This window comes from Pieris brassicae, chromosome 6, assembly GCF_905147105.1.
Source record: "Pieris brassicae chromosome 6, ilPieBrab1.1, whole genome shotgun sequence".
Classification (NCBI taxonomy): Eukaryota; Metazoa; Arthropoda; class Insecta; order Lepidoptera; family Pieridae; genus Pieris; species Pieris brassicae.
This window is the reverse complement of record NC_059670.1, coordinates 7,643,610-7,660,232: the sequence shown is the minus strand read 5'-3', so window position 1 is coordinate 7,660,232 and position 16,623 is coordinate 7,643,610. Positions and strand designations below refer to the sequence as shown.

At 33.9% G+C, this 16,623-nt stretch overlaps 2 protein-coding genes and 1 non-coding gene across 3 annotated transcripts; 2 read left to right on the top strand and 1 right to left on the bottom strand.

The window, feature by feature from the left end:
• The first annotated feature begins 1,148 nt into the window (after nucleotides 1-1,148).
• On the top strand, nucleotides 1,149-6,172 carry LOC123710614 (chymotrypsin-1-like). Its single transcript, XM_045662633.1, has 6 exons — nucleotides 1,149-1,206; nucleotides 3,664-3,847; nucleotides 4,457-4,703; nucleotides 5,207-5,353; nucleotides 5,771-5,869; nucleotides 6,077-6,172. The coding sequence occupies exons 1-6, from the start codon at nucleotides 1,149-1,151 to the stop codon at nucleotides 6,170-6,172; spliced, it is 831 nt and encodes a 276-aa protein (XP_045518589.1).
• On the top strand, nucleotides 3,043-3,126 carry Trnal-cag. Its single transcript has one exon. It is a non-coding gene; the product is annotated as a tRNA-Leu (tRNA).
• Nucleotides 6,173-6,287: 115 nt separating the features above from the next.
• Nucleotides 6,288-15,904, bottom strand: LOC123711308. Its single transcript, XM_045663827.1, has 9 exons — nucleotides 15,816-15,904; nucleotides 14,432-14,515; nucleotides 13,722-13,805; nucleotides 11,401-11,543; nucleotides 11,024-11,208; nucleotides 10,556-10,690; nucleotides 8,757-8,906; nucleotides 7,713-7,839; nucleotides 6,288-7,223 (listed from the first exon to the last, which is right to left on the bottom strand). The coding sequence occupies exons 1-9, from the start codon at nucleotides 15,876-15,878 to the stop codon at nucleotides 6,869-6,871; spliced, it is 1,326 nt and encodes a 441-aa protein (XP_045519783.1). The 5' UTR covers nucleotides 15,879-15,904; the 3' UTR covers nucleotides 6,288-6,868.
• Nucleotides 15,905-16,623: the final 719 nt, after the last annotated feature.

Sequence of the window (16,623 nt, the reverse complement as noted above, 5' to 3'; positions counted from 1 at the left end):
CAACGCTCCAAGCCATGTGAACTGTAACTCGTCTAAAGGCCCTTCATCAGGATCGAAAGCCGGGTCATCGTGGCAGTCGAAGAACTGACAAACCACCACAGCTGATACTGTAACAAGGTTGCTTTAGAAATATAGTAAATTTTATTCTAAACCAACATCCATAATAGAACTGCCTAATTTAATTGTTTCTCAAAAACGGGGATTAAGCAGTGATCAAAAGATCAGTGTTCATTAAAACTGTGTAATTGGACAGATTTTGATTTAATTTTTGCCACTACTATCTGGAACCAGTACGAACTAATATGTCTTAGGGTCCTTCAAAAAAAGAGCGTACCAATTCCTTAAAGGCCGGCAACGCACTCGCGAGCCCTCTGGCAAAGTGACTATCCATGGGCAGCGGTGTCGCTTAACATCATGTGACCCCTCCTAATTAAACACGCTTGTAGTAAACAAAATAATTTAAATTTTTGGCTTTATTATGACTATCCGTGTATAAGACGATACAACAAAAAGACTAATTAAAAAAACGTAAAACTTGTGGAAAAATACATTTACATGTTATACCGAACAATAGTCGCCACATCTCGCGTTCATCTGATATAGTGTTGACATGCGGACGAGTTGTTTGCCTTAATTATGTCAATATTATCGTATTTTTAGGACGTAACTGAAACGTTTTCGTATCTTATGTATAGTTCTAGTATTTGGGTAATTTCTATAAACTCTAAACTAAATAAGGCTGATCATCTTTTTATCAGTGAAACTTTTTGTGGATATATGCAATGCTTTAATTTTATGTTTATATTTCTTTTCTGATTTATACTTTTAGAGATGTATCTGTTTGGTTCCCGAATGAATAAATAAAATCTATTTGTCTATTTCTGTCTTCTATTTTTAAAATTAAAATTTTGATTTACAAAACGCAGGATTGTTCTATTATTATAGGATATAAACCAAACGGTTTGTTTAATTCTCAGTCAATCAATGTAGAGGCCTTTCCTGTCCTACATTTACCGTGCCGTGATTTGGTCATAAACGACTGTAATAGAGGAATAAATTATAATGAAACAAATAGAGAAAGGTCACGTAGTCAATCAAAATAATTCTAGGCGCCACCTTGCGAAGTTACTAAACTTGGATGAGTTAATATGGAATATACTTTTGATGATTCTTTACTGACATACCAGAAATGCATTTGCGCGTTCTGTAAGGAACATATAATAGTTTTATTGTTAAAATAAACGTAAGATTGTAAAACATCCACATGGTTCGTTATAAAATGTATTTATTTACATAAATATGTTTATGAACCGAAATTTAAATTGAAATTATCTCTTTTAAGATTTATTTTAGAACAAAAATTGTTTGCTTCACTCTCACGAATATCTTTCTTCACACACAATGTTTATAATTATTGAGATGCGCCCGGCAACACGCAAATTGCTCACATCCTCCCAGTTATGCATTACAATGTACTGATATTGATGCATTTGGGGCACAGGGACTGACTGACGTGCTAAATTATATTAAAACATTGTAAAGTCAAAGCAACCAATAAAAATCGGTCACGTAATATGTGAATTTAATAAAAATATAGATTTAAGAATCTCTAACATAATAATTATAACACAACCTCTTGACTAATATTATTTTTAAAATATTCAATTATAAGTTTCTTATTTCAAGTTGTGTTATTAAAAGTGTGCATATGCAGTAAAATAATAAAAGGGAAACCCAGCGTTACTTTCAGTAGAGTAGACAAATTGCGCCCATGAAGAAATTTTACCATGACCGGGAATCGAACCATGGCCATCTTACCGTTTATCAAGGTACCATTTCTCTGTTGATTAATTAATAGGGGTTCTATCTTCCAGTTATTCAGTACAATTAGTTAGAACATAACTTTAACTTATTAACATATATTTGAATAAGTTTCTACCTTCATATATAAACGTTTATCGCACATGCAGATTAGTTTTTCGTTGCAAAATGTATGTAATAGTGATTTTTGCTGTGATTTGTGCATTTGGTAATATATATTTTTATGTGAGCTTATAAGACTAAAAGTACTTAAATCCCTTATTATTCCCCGTTCTATACTTTAATGTTTTTATCATCAATAAATGTGGAGCAGTTCGTCTGATTAAAAGTAATGTTCAAGTATTTGTAGTGAATATTAAATTTGTTACTATGGTAATGACGGATTTTCTATGTAATAATAGTTACAAAAAAAACATAAACAGTAGGTACTTTAACTTTTCTTAACGAAGAACTTTTATAATTAGGCCGCAGTACTTTGATTAAAAACAACAGCCCTTAGCCCAGCCCTCTCTAGATTCCAATAGTGATTCCGATTCGAATAATGATTGTTTGTATCGCGCAATCCAAATGCTGGGCTATTAGCGCCACGGATAATGAGCTAACTATATAGAACTTGTATACAATAAATAACGTCGGGATTAGCATCGCTGTCGCTACAGAGTACGGACGCAATTACGTCCAAAGTAGTTATCGTAAATGAAACGAGTAGAGTTTTTGTACAAAGAACATTCGGTATTAGTTATTTCTGCGATCCCTGGTAAATGCAAAACAATAGTACACAAGAACAGAGTAATAGAGACTGTAGTGTTATTCTACACTTCCTATGTTAAATATACTTTTTAGTAAAGCAGGTTAATTTTAAATTAGATCGTAATGTTAAATTATATGTTTGTGTCGATTTATAAAAAAGTGTCATATATTATAATGAAATCCACTGATTGGTATGGTAAAACAATGGCATGAGTCAGACCTAAGAAAATCAGTTAAAGCAAATACTTAAAGGTTTAACAGATTGCATTTAAGTAGGGGCCTTGAATAACTTAATAGTAGATAACTAAGACTTGAATAACAGATTAGCTTAAGAAATCAGCGACATATAACTTTTCTTTTACGAAATACTTGACGTTAACTTACTTGCGTGTGCCCGAATTTTTACGGTAGTTTTTGCATGTATAGTCTCCTAAATGCTATTGGATACATATTTCAACCTTTTCATATCACGTCAGGATGGCCGAGCGGTCTAAGGCGCTGCGTTCAGGTCGCAGTCCACTTCTGTGGGCGTGGGTTCGAATCCCACTTCTGACAAACACTTTTTTACTTGAAATAAAAAGATGAGAGTAGTAGTAGACTATCTAGCACATTAATCTCTTGATAACGTTGTACCATATATTGTTGTACTTCAATCTTTATCACTTACCTAATTATTTTAGTTTCGCTAAGTTTTACAATACTTTTGGTAGGCAGTTCTGGGTTTGAAGCTCAAACAAAACAAAGTATTAAGTAATGCATGTTTATATTTTTTGAATTTGGCGCAGTTTGAGATGAAACACTCCTCGGAGACGGGACCATTTTCATATGATTATTCATGAGCAAACCTACTCCTATCATGCACACTCAACCCAAAATTTTTGTTGAACTGTTTTTATGGTTTTCATTTACAGCATACTTTTAAATGCTTAGTTTTTAATATTTTATTGTGCCTCGGAAGAGTCTGGTCAACCACAAAACTATCCTAGTAGGCACCAGCGTCTTTAAATGATTGCAACAATAGAATAACGATTAATTTCAATAAAAAGTCGACATTCTACGGCAGGATATCAATAACTTGACATTTATTTGCAGCATCAGCCGAATTCTTTTCATCGGATAGACGGGATGACTGGGAGAGGATAGTTGGCGGTACAAAAGCGGCAAATGGATCAGTCCCTTACCAGGTGTCTCTCCGTATTTGGGGAGTAAGACACTTCTGTGGAGCGTCCATCATCACACCCAGAGTTATTTTAACAGCCGCTCACTGTGTAGACAGGTACAAATTTAAATTTCAAACAATCTGTATTCAATCCAGAATTTAAACCTATTTATTCTCACCTTATATTTGCCAGTGAAAAAAGTTTCAAATTTCTAGATTGAGTAAAGTCTTATTTCTCTATAAGAGAATCTTTGGTCCTGTTTGCGACGACGGTGTTTTGGGTATTCGCTACAATGACTTTATAACATCCTAGACGACGCCAACATCGTTCAATTCATAAAATGCAACAGGCTCAAGTGGCGGGGACATGTACACCGAATGGCGAACGACAGAACCTCAAGGTCCTTACTACTCACAACCCGGTGGCATGAGAAAACCCGGTAGACCGAGGCTGGTTTGGTAGGATGGAGTTGTGAAGGACCTCGAAACAATAGAGGTGCGCAATTGGAAACGGGAAGCTCTGGATAGATAGCGATGGCGAAGTGTACTTGAGGAGGCTAAGACCCACAAGGGGCTGTATAGCCATGGATGATGATGATGATGATGAAGTCTTATTTAATTAACTAAATCATTGCCTATCTAATATATCATTATATAGACATTATATTTATAACGGAATTATCATATCATGTAACATTCACTACAATCTAAATACTTCTGTTTTAGGCTAAAGCCCCAATATTTCCAAGCGATCGTAGGCACCAACCAGCTTCGATCTGGCGGCGCAGCCTACAAAATTCGCAAAGTGGTTCAACATGAGAAATACGACGATGACCTTATCATTAATGACATAGCTATTATTTTCACCGATGAGGCGATGGAGTTCAGCAGTACAGTAGATGCTATAGAGTTGAACGATGAACCGGTTGACAAGGACGAAGAATTGTTGTTAACTGGGTGGGGAACGACATCGGTAAGCATTAAATCTGGTGTTTTGTTAACGTACTGTTGCGGATAGATTAATTAATATTATACGATTAAAATATAAATTTAAAAAAAACTCTATGTATTACCAGTTTAACACTAATACCACTACTAGCAGAACGGACCCATTACGGACTCCGCTATACTCGTAACGATGACTTTCATACATGTGCTTTCACCAAAACGGAGACGGCTTTTATGAAAATCATCGTAACGAGTGTATGTGTGTGCTGCTGACAATTTAGTGTCGTTTCTAAACCTTAAAATTGCTAAGAAAAAACAACTATACGAGCAAGATAAATGTATTATTTCTTTATACGCCAGTGATCGACGTAGTATGGTAAATATAGCCCATAATATGTAAAGCATCCCGTTGGCCGAGGAACCGTAGAAAATCTCACATTTAAAATTACAGAAACCTTTTACAACATGTATAAAAATTACCTTACTAAAACATTTTGCAAGTTCATTATTAACGCTCCTATGTTGTAGTACCCTGGGCATTTACCAAATGACCTGATGCAGCTTCAGCTCAAGGCAGTCACCTACGAAGACTGTAAGGAAGCCCACAAAACTGTCAACGCAGTCTTCACCACTCAGATATGCGCACTCACCAAGGCCGGTGAAGGTGCTTGTCACGTAAGATCATTATTAGACTATTGACATTAAGTAGTATGAGAAAGATGAGATCAGACCGATTAGGTTGTAAAATTAAATGACAGAATTTATACACTGGTATAAATTTATTAAATTGGCCAGTCTCCGAGAAATAGGTAGCCCTTGGTGCTCGTTTCCACCGCTTAGTCGATATCAAATAGTGCTGAACATACAAGTGTAACTCGGAAAAATATTTTTTCTCTTATTCATAAAATCAGCCTAATCTGTATCGATAAGGTAACAATTGTTTCAATAAGGCATCGAGTTTTTAGGAAAAATTGTCTGTAACATAGAAATGTTACCAGCCATAAAAAAGGCCAAGAGTTCTAAGAAGTAGACAATGCGTATATATCGGTATCGGTATACGAACAAATTCTAAGTATTGCAACCTATTTACAGGGTGATTCTGGAGGTCCTCTGGTAAGAGAAGGAAGGCAAGTCGGCGTTGTATCCTGGGGCGTCCCGTGTGCTAGGGGCAAACCTGATGTTTACACTAAGGTAAAACTCATATTAATTTTTATATCCGTCCACACTTCGGTCACGTATTTAGCCCATTTTTGGGACATGAAAACATAGAAATGTTCATAGTTCATCTAGCTTTTACGTGGTCATTTGCGAGAAAACTAATTGTATAGGAATTATGAAATAACTACGAGTATAAAGAAGTTTGCATGGCCTTAAATTAATAAAATGTTTGCATTGTAGGTGGAATCTTACATGGATTGGATTGAGAAAACTCTTATGGATGACGACGAAGATCACTGGTTGCATGTGCGCAGAAGAACAAATAACAAACATTAATGAAAACGAACTCTTCCTAAACTTAAATATAACAAAAACAACAAATAAATGTATAAGGCTAGCATAAAAATATACTAAAACATAACTTGCGTTTAATTAAAAATGCGTATTTAAAAAACTCATTTATTCACATTATTTTAATATCACAGAGATCTGCAAAACTTAATAGAGGTAACTTTAACATTATTTGGCAATAACTCTGTGAACTAGGCTATAATAAGTCTCGTCCTGTCCTATGAATTGGAATTTTAAATAAAATACATGAATTTATACCTATATATTTTTAATATAACTTTAATATTTAAATAATAATTAAATAAGATAAATACCTATTTAAACTAACAAATATTAAGATTTACTAAAATGTTTAAGTTACTTCGTACTTTGATCTGTTAATTTTTGATATCTCTCATGACAGTATACCTTCGTTAATTCTATTTTTCATTTACAATAACAATAATTAACACAGTTTAATAAAAGCATGTCCAAAAAACTTATTACAAGAGAAAAACCTAAAGGAAATTCAAACATAATTCAAACCATTTTATAAAATACATAATATCAGTCTCATATTATTTTATAATAATAATAGATCTACCTATTTTAATATACCTAACACTTGATAAATAATAAAATCCCATTAAATGCCAACCCACTAAACATACAATGTTACTTATTTTAATAAGTAAATATAATTTACATCATCTCCAATATATATATCGATACGATAAATATAGGAACACGCAATCGAATCCAAAGATAATCAAAGAATACTTGAACATTCTCACTCGAAATGTATGAAGAGAAATCGTTAAATTTTTCACTAATTTCGTCGATTGGCTTCGATTCGATGCTAACAATTCCGAAATGTAATAAATTATTACATTCATAAATTTCCATATTAACTTGCCTGTTATTTTTACCATTTTGTTGGTCGAATTTTATGTTCTTGACATCCGTAGTTTGTAAAATAGGGAACTGCTTAGAGTCCTGACTAAAGTTACTAGATATAGAGATCGTTTTAAAGGTGACATCAGATGAATTCCTGGACCTGGGTAAAAAAATAAACAGTGCTAGAGATCAATGCATAATAGCTGTCAGTGTCTTATATCAAAGAAGTGACCACCCTCATGAAATTGCTCCTTCCACTCCTTGTTAAAGTAGTGGTACGGTCTTGTCGTATATTATATCCCCTAATTTGTAACGGTTCGGAAATACCTGGAATGGCAGCCGGGGGAACAAAAGTGGTGCGCGGCTATAAACGTCTAAAAATCGTTCGAGTGGAATTTTTCAATATGTATTGTTCAGAAAAGTTCTTCGGAACACTGTTTAATGAACACCCAAGGATATATGCGAATAAAATGATACAGAGAGAGCCAGACGTTAGCTTTTAATATCAGCCGTGTTGTGGCTTCAGCATCAGCGTATGAATAATATTAGTTATACGTCACCAGAACTATGGGTGGATATTAAAACACGTAACATAAAGAGTAAGTTGATGAGAGTAAGTGATCGTGAAAAAGAAGAGAATTATACTAACAGTACAGAGCAAGATTGATCTGACCCTGCGCAGGCGACCAGAACACAACCTCGAGTGGCCACTGTTTGAGATCCTACGTCCATTGTACCAGTGTGGACTCCTACGTTGTATGACACGTCCGAGTTACCTTAAATAATAAAATATATTTATTTATTTACGAGCCAATGCACTTGGTAGGTTCGATGACAAATTATTATTAAATATAATTTAAATCATGCCTCAGGCCCGATAACCGTAGTGAACCAACACATCTATCTAAATCGTGCGTGATATTGCCTCTTGCATGTCATAATTAATACGTTGTCTAACTGCTCATGCGCAGCGGCTTGAGAACTTGGAGAAACTGATCATGGTTGGTAACACAAAAGTACACGTAGCCACCGATCAAGTGTAAGTAGTAATACTACTACAGTGTTTTGAGGACGATGAGTCAAAACAGACAGGACAGAAACCAGTGGAAACAGTCCACTCCAGATGTTTGTCCTTGCTGACCACAACGCTCAGACATGAGCTACCATGACATGACCGACCAAAGAGAGGTCATTTAGTTATAATATACTAGTATTGTCTTTTGTTAATATAGACAGCACACATTTTACACATTTAAAGAAAACACATTTCTTACCGGATTGAAGCTATGTATAAACTTATAATTATTATACATAATTTTAAATTGCTCCCGGCGTTTCGCGTGCTTTACAACGTGCGTGGTCACGGTGACTGAAGACAATAGGTGTTGAATGTCAAAAAGTATCACAAATAAAATAATTATAAGTTTATAATAATACATAGCTTCAATCGGGTAAGAAAGTGTTTTCTTTAAATATAATATACTATTTAAATAATTCCTGTTCAATTTGCCTACTACGTGAGTAATCGAAACTTCACGTTATTCAAATAAAAAAATTACACGTTAAGGGGATACGCAAGTCAAGGTGATGCTTTTCATTATTTGTTTTTCAACCTATTACATAAACCTACTAGGTTAATCAGCACAAATAGAAAGAACAAGCTTTTTGAGTATAGATATATTGAAATATTTACCTTTTCCCGCAAGCCTTACGTAGAAATGACAACAGACTTCTTCAAAGCATACGTTTTCCTTGTAACCTTGCATTGCGAGTTCCAAGTCCAGCTTGACGCTGCGAGCCAAGTCAGGAAAATCATATGAACTGCTTTGTAATTTTGGTTTATCTGTAATATTTTTGTAAATAAAAAGTATAATTTTCAACATAATTTGATTTAATAGGCGTATTATAGAATAACGAAAATCAAATTAAATCAATTATAAAATTGGTTGGGGGAAAGTTACTTCGATTTTTTAAAGAAAATTCACAACATTTTTTAATAAAGTTTATTAACATTTAACTAAAGTATGTAGGTCCCATTTGTTCGATAACTTTTTGCCATCTTGTAGGTAGGGACATAATCCCATGGCTATAGAACTTTTGGGGCTTCTGATTAAAATACGGCGACAATTGGTTTTGACAGTACTCTCGTGATGTTAAACAATTCTGTAGAGACCGAAACAGGTGGAAATCTGAACGTGCAAGGTCAGGAATATAGGGCGGATGCGTTAACACCTCTCAGGCAAGCTATCTTAATTTTTGCTGAGTGGCTAAAGCTGTGTGAGGTCTAGCGTCATCCCACACCCCCTCACCCCTTCTGTTGATTAATTCTGGCGGCTTTCTCTCAACTTCTTGCTTTAATGTCATCCGTTGTTCGCAGTAGAGTTCAGAATCGATGGTCCTGCCTAGTGGTAACAGTTCATTATGAATAAAACCCTTCCAATCCTACCACACGCACAGCATCACTTTGTTGCGAGTTATCCCAGGTTTCACACACAGTCTGTGAAGCCTGATCGGCCTTTGTCCACGACCTTTTTCGCACTTTCTTGTCACTTTTCATCACCAGTTATCAGTGCTTCTTTAAAAATGGTTCGGTTTCATTACGTCGTAATAAAGAATCACAAATGAGTACACGGTTCATTAGGTATATTTTAATAAGCTCGTGAGGTACCCAAATATCGATAGGTTTTTTTCAAATGCACCAAAACTGTTTTGTGGTCAATTCCCAGTCATTCAGCTACGTCGTAACTACTGATATGCCGATCTTGCTTCACTTTTTTCAATAATGGAATCCATTTTATCTGTAATAGGGCAACCAGAGCGACGTGCATCTTTGACATCAACATTTCCGGATTGAAAACGCTTAAATCAAATTTGTGCTACTCTCACAGACACTCAGACACAGTTGCATTTTTACCTTTTGTGTAGTAAAATTTAAAAAATGTATCGAATTTCTGCATTAAATTCACTCATCAAGACAGTACGAAAAATAAATAAAAATCACCCATTTTCCTAATTTGAATTTTTATCTTCTTTAATTTAAACTTTTAATGATACCAAAACCAGATACAAATAGTATTAGCCAAAGAGATTTTATTACAAGTTCATACATACTATAATGCGAAAAGACTTTTTCCCCAACCTAATATAAAATGGCGTATAATTTTTTTCTTTTTTAAACCTAATTTAAAAACCATTATGAAAGTACCCCTGAGTATCAATGGATTTTCTTTCTATGTGCACATTTAACATTAGCTCGAAAATATCGTGAAGAAGCGGGTTTGCCTTAGAGCCAAAAAGTCGACGGCGTTCGTCAGGCACAGAAGGCTGATCACCTACTTGCCTATACCATTAAAAAATGATCATGAAACAGATATAGAAATCTGAAACCCACACCTAAAAAGGTTGTAGCGCCATTGATTTATGAAAGCACCTAAACCATTTGAAATGTGTAAGCCCTATTTTGCATTAGCAATAAAAAATGTAAGCACTTACTATTTCCATTTTTTTTTATTTCTTTTACAATAATGTTGTTAGACTTTATGGCAGCTCCAGTGTTGCCATAGACACCGTTTGTCGAAACTACGTTAATTTTACTAATAAATGCCCATGATGCTTTAAGCTGCGATGCTGAAATGAGATAATATTTTATTTCTTTTTTTTTTAATTACCCCTTCAGTTGGTTTTTTTTTTTTAAATCGGTTAAAAATAACGAAAACTTTATCGTCTTGCTTATAGTGTATTGTGCTAGTTTAAAATGAAGCGACAATAATAACTTTGTTTATTGTAAAAAGGTACCTAAGTAATCAATTAACATAAACATTTAATGTAAATTTGAAAAAGAAAAATTTCCAATTTCATATTGGAATACTACATAAACAATATTAATATCACTGTCGATGACGTCATCTCTCAAACAAATAAATATATTTTTGAGTTCGTTGCAAACTTCATATCACATACCATGTAATTTCCCACTTTGGCGAGGCCATGAACCCAGTATTACATAATTACTAAAATCTATATCTTGAGCATTTATTATATCCTCTTCCATGAATACTCCAAATTTGACGCCAAAATCAGTTGAAAAGCTTGCACTGTTTGAATATGTTGAATTGCAATTAGCTTTATTCAATGGCTTCCTGGAACTGCAAATTAATCAATTTAGTAATACATATTAACCGATAATGTGTTATCAAAACCCTTTCGACAGCTTTACCCACTACTTAGATTGGAAAAAGTATAATATATTTGAGTTAATAAGTAACGTAAACGAAAGCAATAATTAAGAATAATATTATTAATTAATTAAGTAAGACAACAGTTAAACAGAAACTTACACAGATATTATATCCCCATTTCTATTGAATATTAAATTACTTCTGACAATATCTTCATGTTTATTACAAGTTATTTTTTCATACACATGGACTCCTACGTAGATCGCAGTTTCCTTCGCAGCTGTTGAAACCGCTTTCACTATCTGAAAACAGAGAGAGTAATACTCGATAAAAGTAAGTTTCGTAAATAGACCAACATCTATTATTTATTAAAATTGTGTTTTTAACTTTCCATAGCATGAATTAATAAAATAAAATTGTTTTCTTTACAATTACTTTAAAAGCAAAATTCCCTACAAGACTGATTTTGCACTGATTACAATTATACGTATTAGGTATGATATGCACAGATGCTAAGCAATTGCAAGTCTACTATTCTAATACGTGTAAATAATAATTAATATTAGGTATTTTACTAGTCAAAATAAATGAAACCTTCTTGGAATTTGAGCTGTAGTAGATAATGAAAATAAACATTATATTAGGTCCTTACATATGAAATTGGCGTTTTGTATGGGAGGAACAAAAAGTCGAATACTTTTAAATATAATATATTTAATTAATCAAAGTATGATCCATTGTTTTCTAAGCACTTTTGCCATCTCATTGATCACTTTACTAAAAAAAACCAGTCGGACGGGAATCAATAAAATCTGTGAAGGCGATTTGGACTGCCCCATCAGAGTTAAATTTTTTCCCTTGCAAGAAGTTGTCCAAATTTCGAAAAAAATGGTAATCTGTTGGAGCAAGGTCCGGGGAGTACGGAGGATGTCTTAGGCATTCCAATTGAAGCTCTTCTAATTTGGTAGCCGTCTGTTGTGCAGTGTGTGGTCTAGCGTTGTCGTGAGGTAGCAGTGGCGTGGAGCGATTGACCAGCCTAGGTTGTTTAGCCGCTAGCTTTTCCATCATGGTTTGCAATTGCTGACAATAGACATCAGCCGTAATAGTCTGGTCAGATTTGAGAAAACTGCAATGAACAATACCGGCACTAGTCCACCAAACGCTTACAAGTAACTTTTTTGGGGTTCATTTTCGCTTGGGGCAGGATTTGGCTGGCTGGCCAGGATCCAACCATTGCGCTGAGCGCTTCCGATTATCGTAAAGAATCCATTTTTCATCACAGGTAATGATTCGGTTTAAAATAACTTCATTATTGTACCTGTTCAGTAATGTAACGCAGCAGTCGACGCGCGTTTGCCGGTTTGCTTCAGTCAATTCGTGAGGTACCCACCTTTCAAGCTTTTTAATCTTCCCAATTTGCTTCAAGTAAATTAAAACATTTTTATCACTAACACCGCAGCCTGCAGCTAACTCGGACGTGGTTTGCGATGGATCCGCTTCCACAATAGCCTTCAATACTTCATTATCAACTTGGGTTTCAGGCCGTCCACAGAGCTTGTTCTGCAGGTCGAAATTTCCAGAACGAAAACGTTGGAACTAAAAACGAACTGTGTTTTCTTTTGCAACATGACCGCCATACACATCATTCACCCTTCGAGTTTCCGCAGCACTAGTGCCACGGCGGAACTCGTACTCGTAAATAATGCGATACTTAAGTTTTCCATTTTCCAACAGAAAAAGACAGAAGAAAAAAACAAATGAATGACATCGAAGCACAAATACATGAGTAAATAGCTGTACAAATTTGAATTTGGAATTCCTTACCAAAGACGAGAACATCGTGATTAAAATGGCCAGTACGAAATACGCCAATTTCATATGTAAGGACCTAATATATATATATATATATATATATATTAATTTTGGACGTTAACTATTGTTTTGAAGTTTGACATTAGAATTGTTCGTTTAGAGAATATAATTAAACAATATATTCATTACATTGAGACAAATTTATAAACAAGAAAAGCGTATTTTACTGACACATGTTTTTATTAAATAGCTATTCAAAATTCTTAAGCAAGGAATCTATCTTACAATAATACAATTGTTAGATCAGCCGGTAAATTTAATTAGCAGTTAGGTAAGATTGTATTATTCATTCAACTGAAGATAAAAATTCTGACCTTGGTTTAAATATTATATAACATGAAAAACTTTTTAAGGAAACGTCTATATATGGACTTTCAAGTAGCATGCAAGATGCCATTACGATTTTAATCAAATTCTGAAATAGCTGATGTTTTTTGTTTCGTCTATTTGTTTTTTTTTTTGAACCACTTCATTTTTCTTTCACTATCGAATATCGAATGTATCATCTGTCATTGGCCTTTTAAGAAACAATGAAAACTTGACTATCACTACGTTTGCTCAAATTTAATCCGATTAAAGTTAATAGTAAATTTATACACTATCTTTACCTCATCATAATTATTATCGCAACGGCCACATGATTCTAAGTTGCCCTTATCCTCCTCAGTTTCTAATAGAAGTATATCCGCATTCTGAAATGTAAAGATATACATATTTCTAATTTGCAATAAATTTCTAAAACATAAACTTTCAAAAAACTAAATCAGTTTCATAACAAATGAAGTGAAGTGTCTGTCTCTACGCAGTGAAAGAGACAATAATCAGAACAGTGTTTAGTTCAGGGTGTTTAAGTGTTTATTTCTTAATAAATATTAATCTCAATTTAGTACAACATAACTTTCATCTGAGAAATACTTAAAGGGTAAAAAACAAAGTCGCGAACATATCGATTTGTTAATATCTGTAACTTTTAAAACTAAGCTATAAATTAAAAGAGTAGTGTTATGCACGACTCTCATCCCTGAGGTCGTAGCTTCGATCCCAATGGCCACCAATGGTCTTTCGATTTATGTACGCATTCAACACTCGCTCATACGTTGGAAACATCACGAGGAAACCGAGCCTGCTATAGACGTCAAAATGTCGACAGCGTTTGTCAGGCCGATCACCTTCTTGCCTATTGCGAAAAAAAATGATCACGAAACGGATACAGAAATCTTAGGCCCCGCCAACTTAGAAGGTATTTTTTAAATTTCTTTATGTTATCTTTGGCACTGGCACTGTCTTTTTTGAATTTCGTAATATTCTTAAATGTTACCAATTTGGCCGCTTCATGTATAAGAGATGCATAGTTTTTAGAGTGTGGTTTCCTATTGCCTATTATTGCTGCTCTGTAGACATCCTAAAAACAAAAGTACTGTTAGTTAAAAAAAAAAATTCAGAATGTAGTTGCAATCACCATACTAATTTCATATTGATTACTTCCGCCAGCGGTTACGCTCGCAACTTAATATCCCATATATTAGCCACATATCCTTATGATTAATATAATAGGATTGAATTGAGGCTACTTATAGTCTATGCAAATAAAGCAAAAGGAAATTTGAAAACATCTTTTATTTACATAACATATTTCATACAAACAATTTGTGTAGGTAAGTAAAGCGTCAGAAACTGACAAGTTATCAAATATAAACAATATATGCAGCTGAATTGGTGCATCACTTATCTCACGCGTGATTTCTCTTTCCGATATAAGTAGGAAAAATACTACATTATCTATCCGACCCTTCGTTTTTAAAAGGGACCAGCGCGAGCGCAGCGTCACGTATGCACATGCATTCATATGAATAGCTATTGTATAAGAGTGACAAATACCTACAAATCTTTAAGGAAAATGTTTTTGTTTAATATAAGAAAGAGTCTAATTTTAGTAAATGTCTGATGTACGCTAAAACATTGCCAAATTTCGGTAAACTTCTCGCGAAATACAAAAATAAATATATTTCTTAAATCTGTATCATCTGTTACATGTACGAACCTACATTTTTAATAGTTTAATTTCGAGTACTCGTGAGGTACTGATATTTTACGACTTATACATTGTACCGAACACCTTTATTTTAAGGTATTAATTTTTATTTTATAGTTCTTATATAGTTAATAAATTTTCATGTGCAAATTACCTTGAGTATAAAATTTCATTATGAAATTGTTTTTTTTTTCATCTAACTGAGCCAGGTAGTCAGGCAATTTACTTGATTAATGTAGTTTATTTAAAAAAAATACTTTTAATTTTTGTTTAATATATTTTAATTGTGATGTTAGTTGTTGTTCCATGTAGAAACAAACACATAGCGCTAAGTCCGACTCCTGCGATAAAAAGATTTTGACATACCCACTGAGTAATTTCGAGCTTAATTTCTATTCTAAATTTCACCCTAATTGTCTTCGCCACGGCGTTTATTATGCAATATTGTCTATGATTTAATATTGTAAATTATAACAATTCTATAAGACATTTATGCATCGTGCTTACCTACACACTACAATTCGATGTTACAACTAAATACGATAAACAGCTTTAAAAAGGGTAAAAATTTCGTTAATAATTTTAACACTAAAATGATTGTCAACCAAACGGTAAAAACATTTAACTACTTTTATATTCCTTAATCATATAACAAAAATAAAAGTCTTACCTGGCACATAACCATCTGACCACAGATAAATAATAATAAAATATTTAATAAAAAGGAACTCATTTTAACACGTCCACCCCGCACTGCTACTAAACGCAAATACGAATCGGCTCATGCGTGCGCGGCGCGCGGTGCTTAATCCTGTCTATTTAGGCACCAGTTATATCCATGAATAAGCTTAGAGGATAATTGCTTTAGAATTGTAGATTTTCAGGATATTAATTTTAATTATTATAATATCCTGAAAATGTATTCCGGAAAGCCAATACTTACTTAACTTAAATGCTGGCTGTATGTCATTTCGTATATACACAGCACCTCATTTCCTCCTTCTATGTAAATGCCTTGTGGATTTCAGTAATAGACTTAAAGGTTTATAGTATGGAGAAGGTACTTATGAATAATTTTGGAAACATTGGTGACATTAATAATTTTGGCAGTGCATACCATAAATTATACCGGGAATTCTAACCGCAACAATTATTTTTATTTCATTGTAAATGTATGCGAATAGATGATGAATGCAGTGAGATATTATGTTCTATGGATGAATGCAATACGCATTGGGCTAGCGTGGAGACTACAAACCATTCCCTTTCGGCTAAGAGGAGTTATTATTGTGGCATTAATGGGACATATACATGTGAATTGAGTACGCTGAAAATCTCGAAGTTTATTAAAATTAAACTGAGTACAACGTGACGATTCTTCCTGATTCCTCAAAAAAATTGCCACGGGCCCCAGGTGGTATAGTTACGCCACTGTTGAGATATAAACTTTATTAACTTGATGTATAAACTTTATTAAC

What these genes read in the sequence shown, in the direction of transcription:
- LOC123710614 (XM_045662633.1), top strand. Translation starts at nt 1,149, where the DNA reads ATGGAATATACTTTTGATGATTCTTTACTGACATACCAGAAATGCATT. An exon ending in CTGGGTGGGGAACGACATCG is followed by an intron (nt 4,704 to 5,206) that starts GTAAGCATTAAA and finishes CCTATGTTGTAG; the next exon opens with TACCCTGGGCATTTACCAAA. An exon ending in AACCTGATGTTTACACTAAG is followed by an intron (nt 5,870 to 6,076) that starts GTAAAACTCATA and finishes TTTGCATTGTAG; the next exon opens with GTGGAATCTTACATGGATTG.
- LOC123711308 (XM_045663827.1), bottom strand. Translation starts at nt 15,878, where the DNA reads ATGAGTTCCTTTTTATTAAATATTTTATTATTATTTATCTGTGGTCAG. An exon ending in AATAAAAAAAAATGGAAATA is followed by an intron (nt 8,907 to 10,555) that starts GTAAGTGCTTAC and finishes AAAATATTACAG; the next exon opens with ATAAACCAAAATTACAAAGC. An exon ending in GATCAATCTTGCTCTGTACT is followed by an intron (nt 7,224 to 7,712) that starts GTTAGTATAATT and finishes TTTTTTACCCAG; the next exon opens with GTCCAGGAATTCATCTGATG.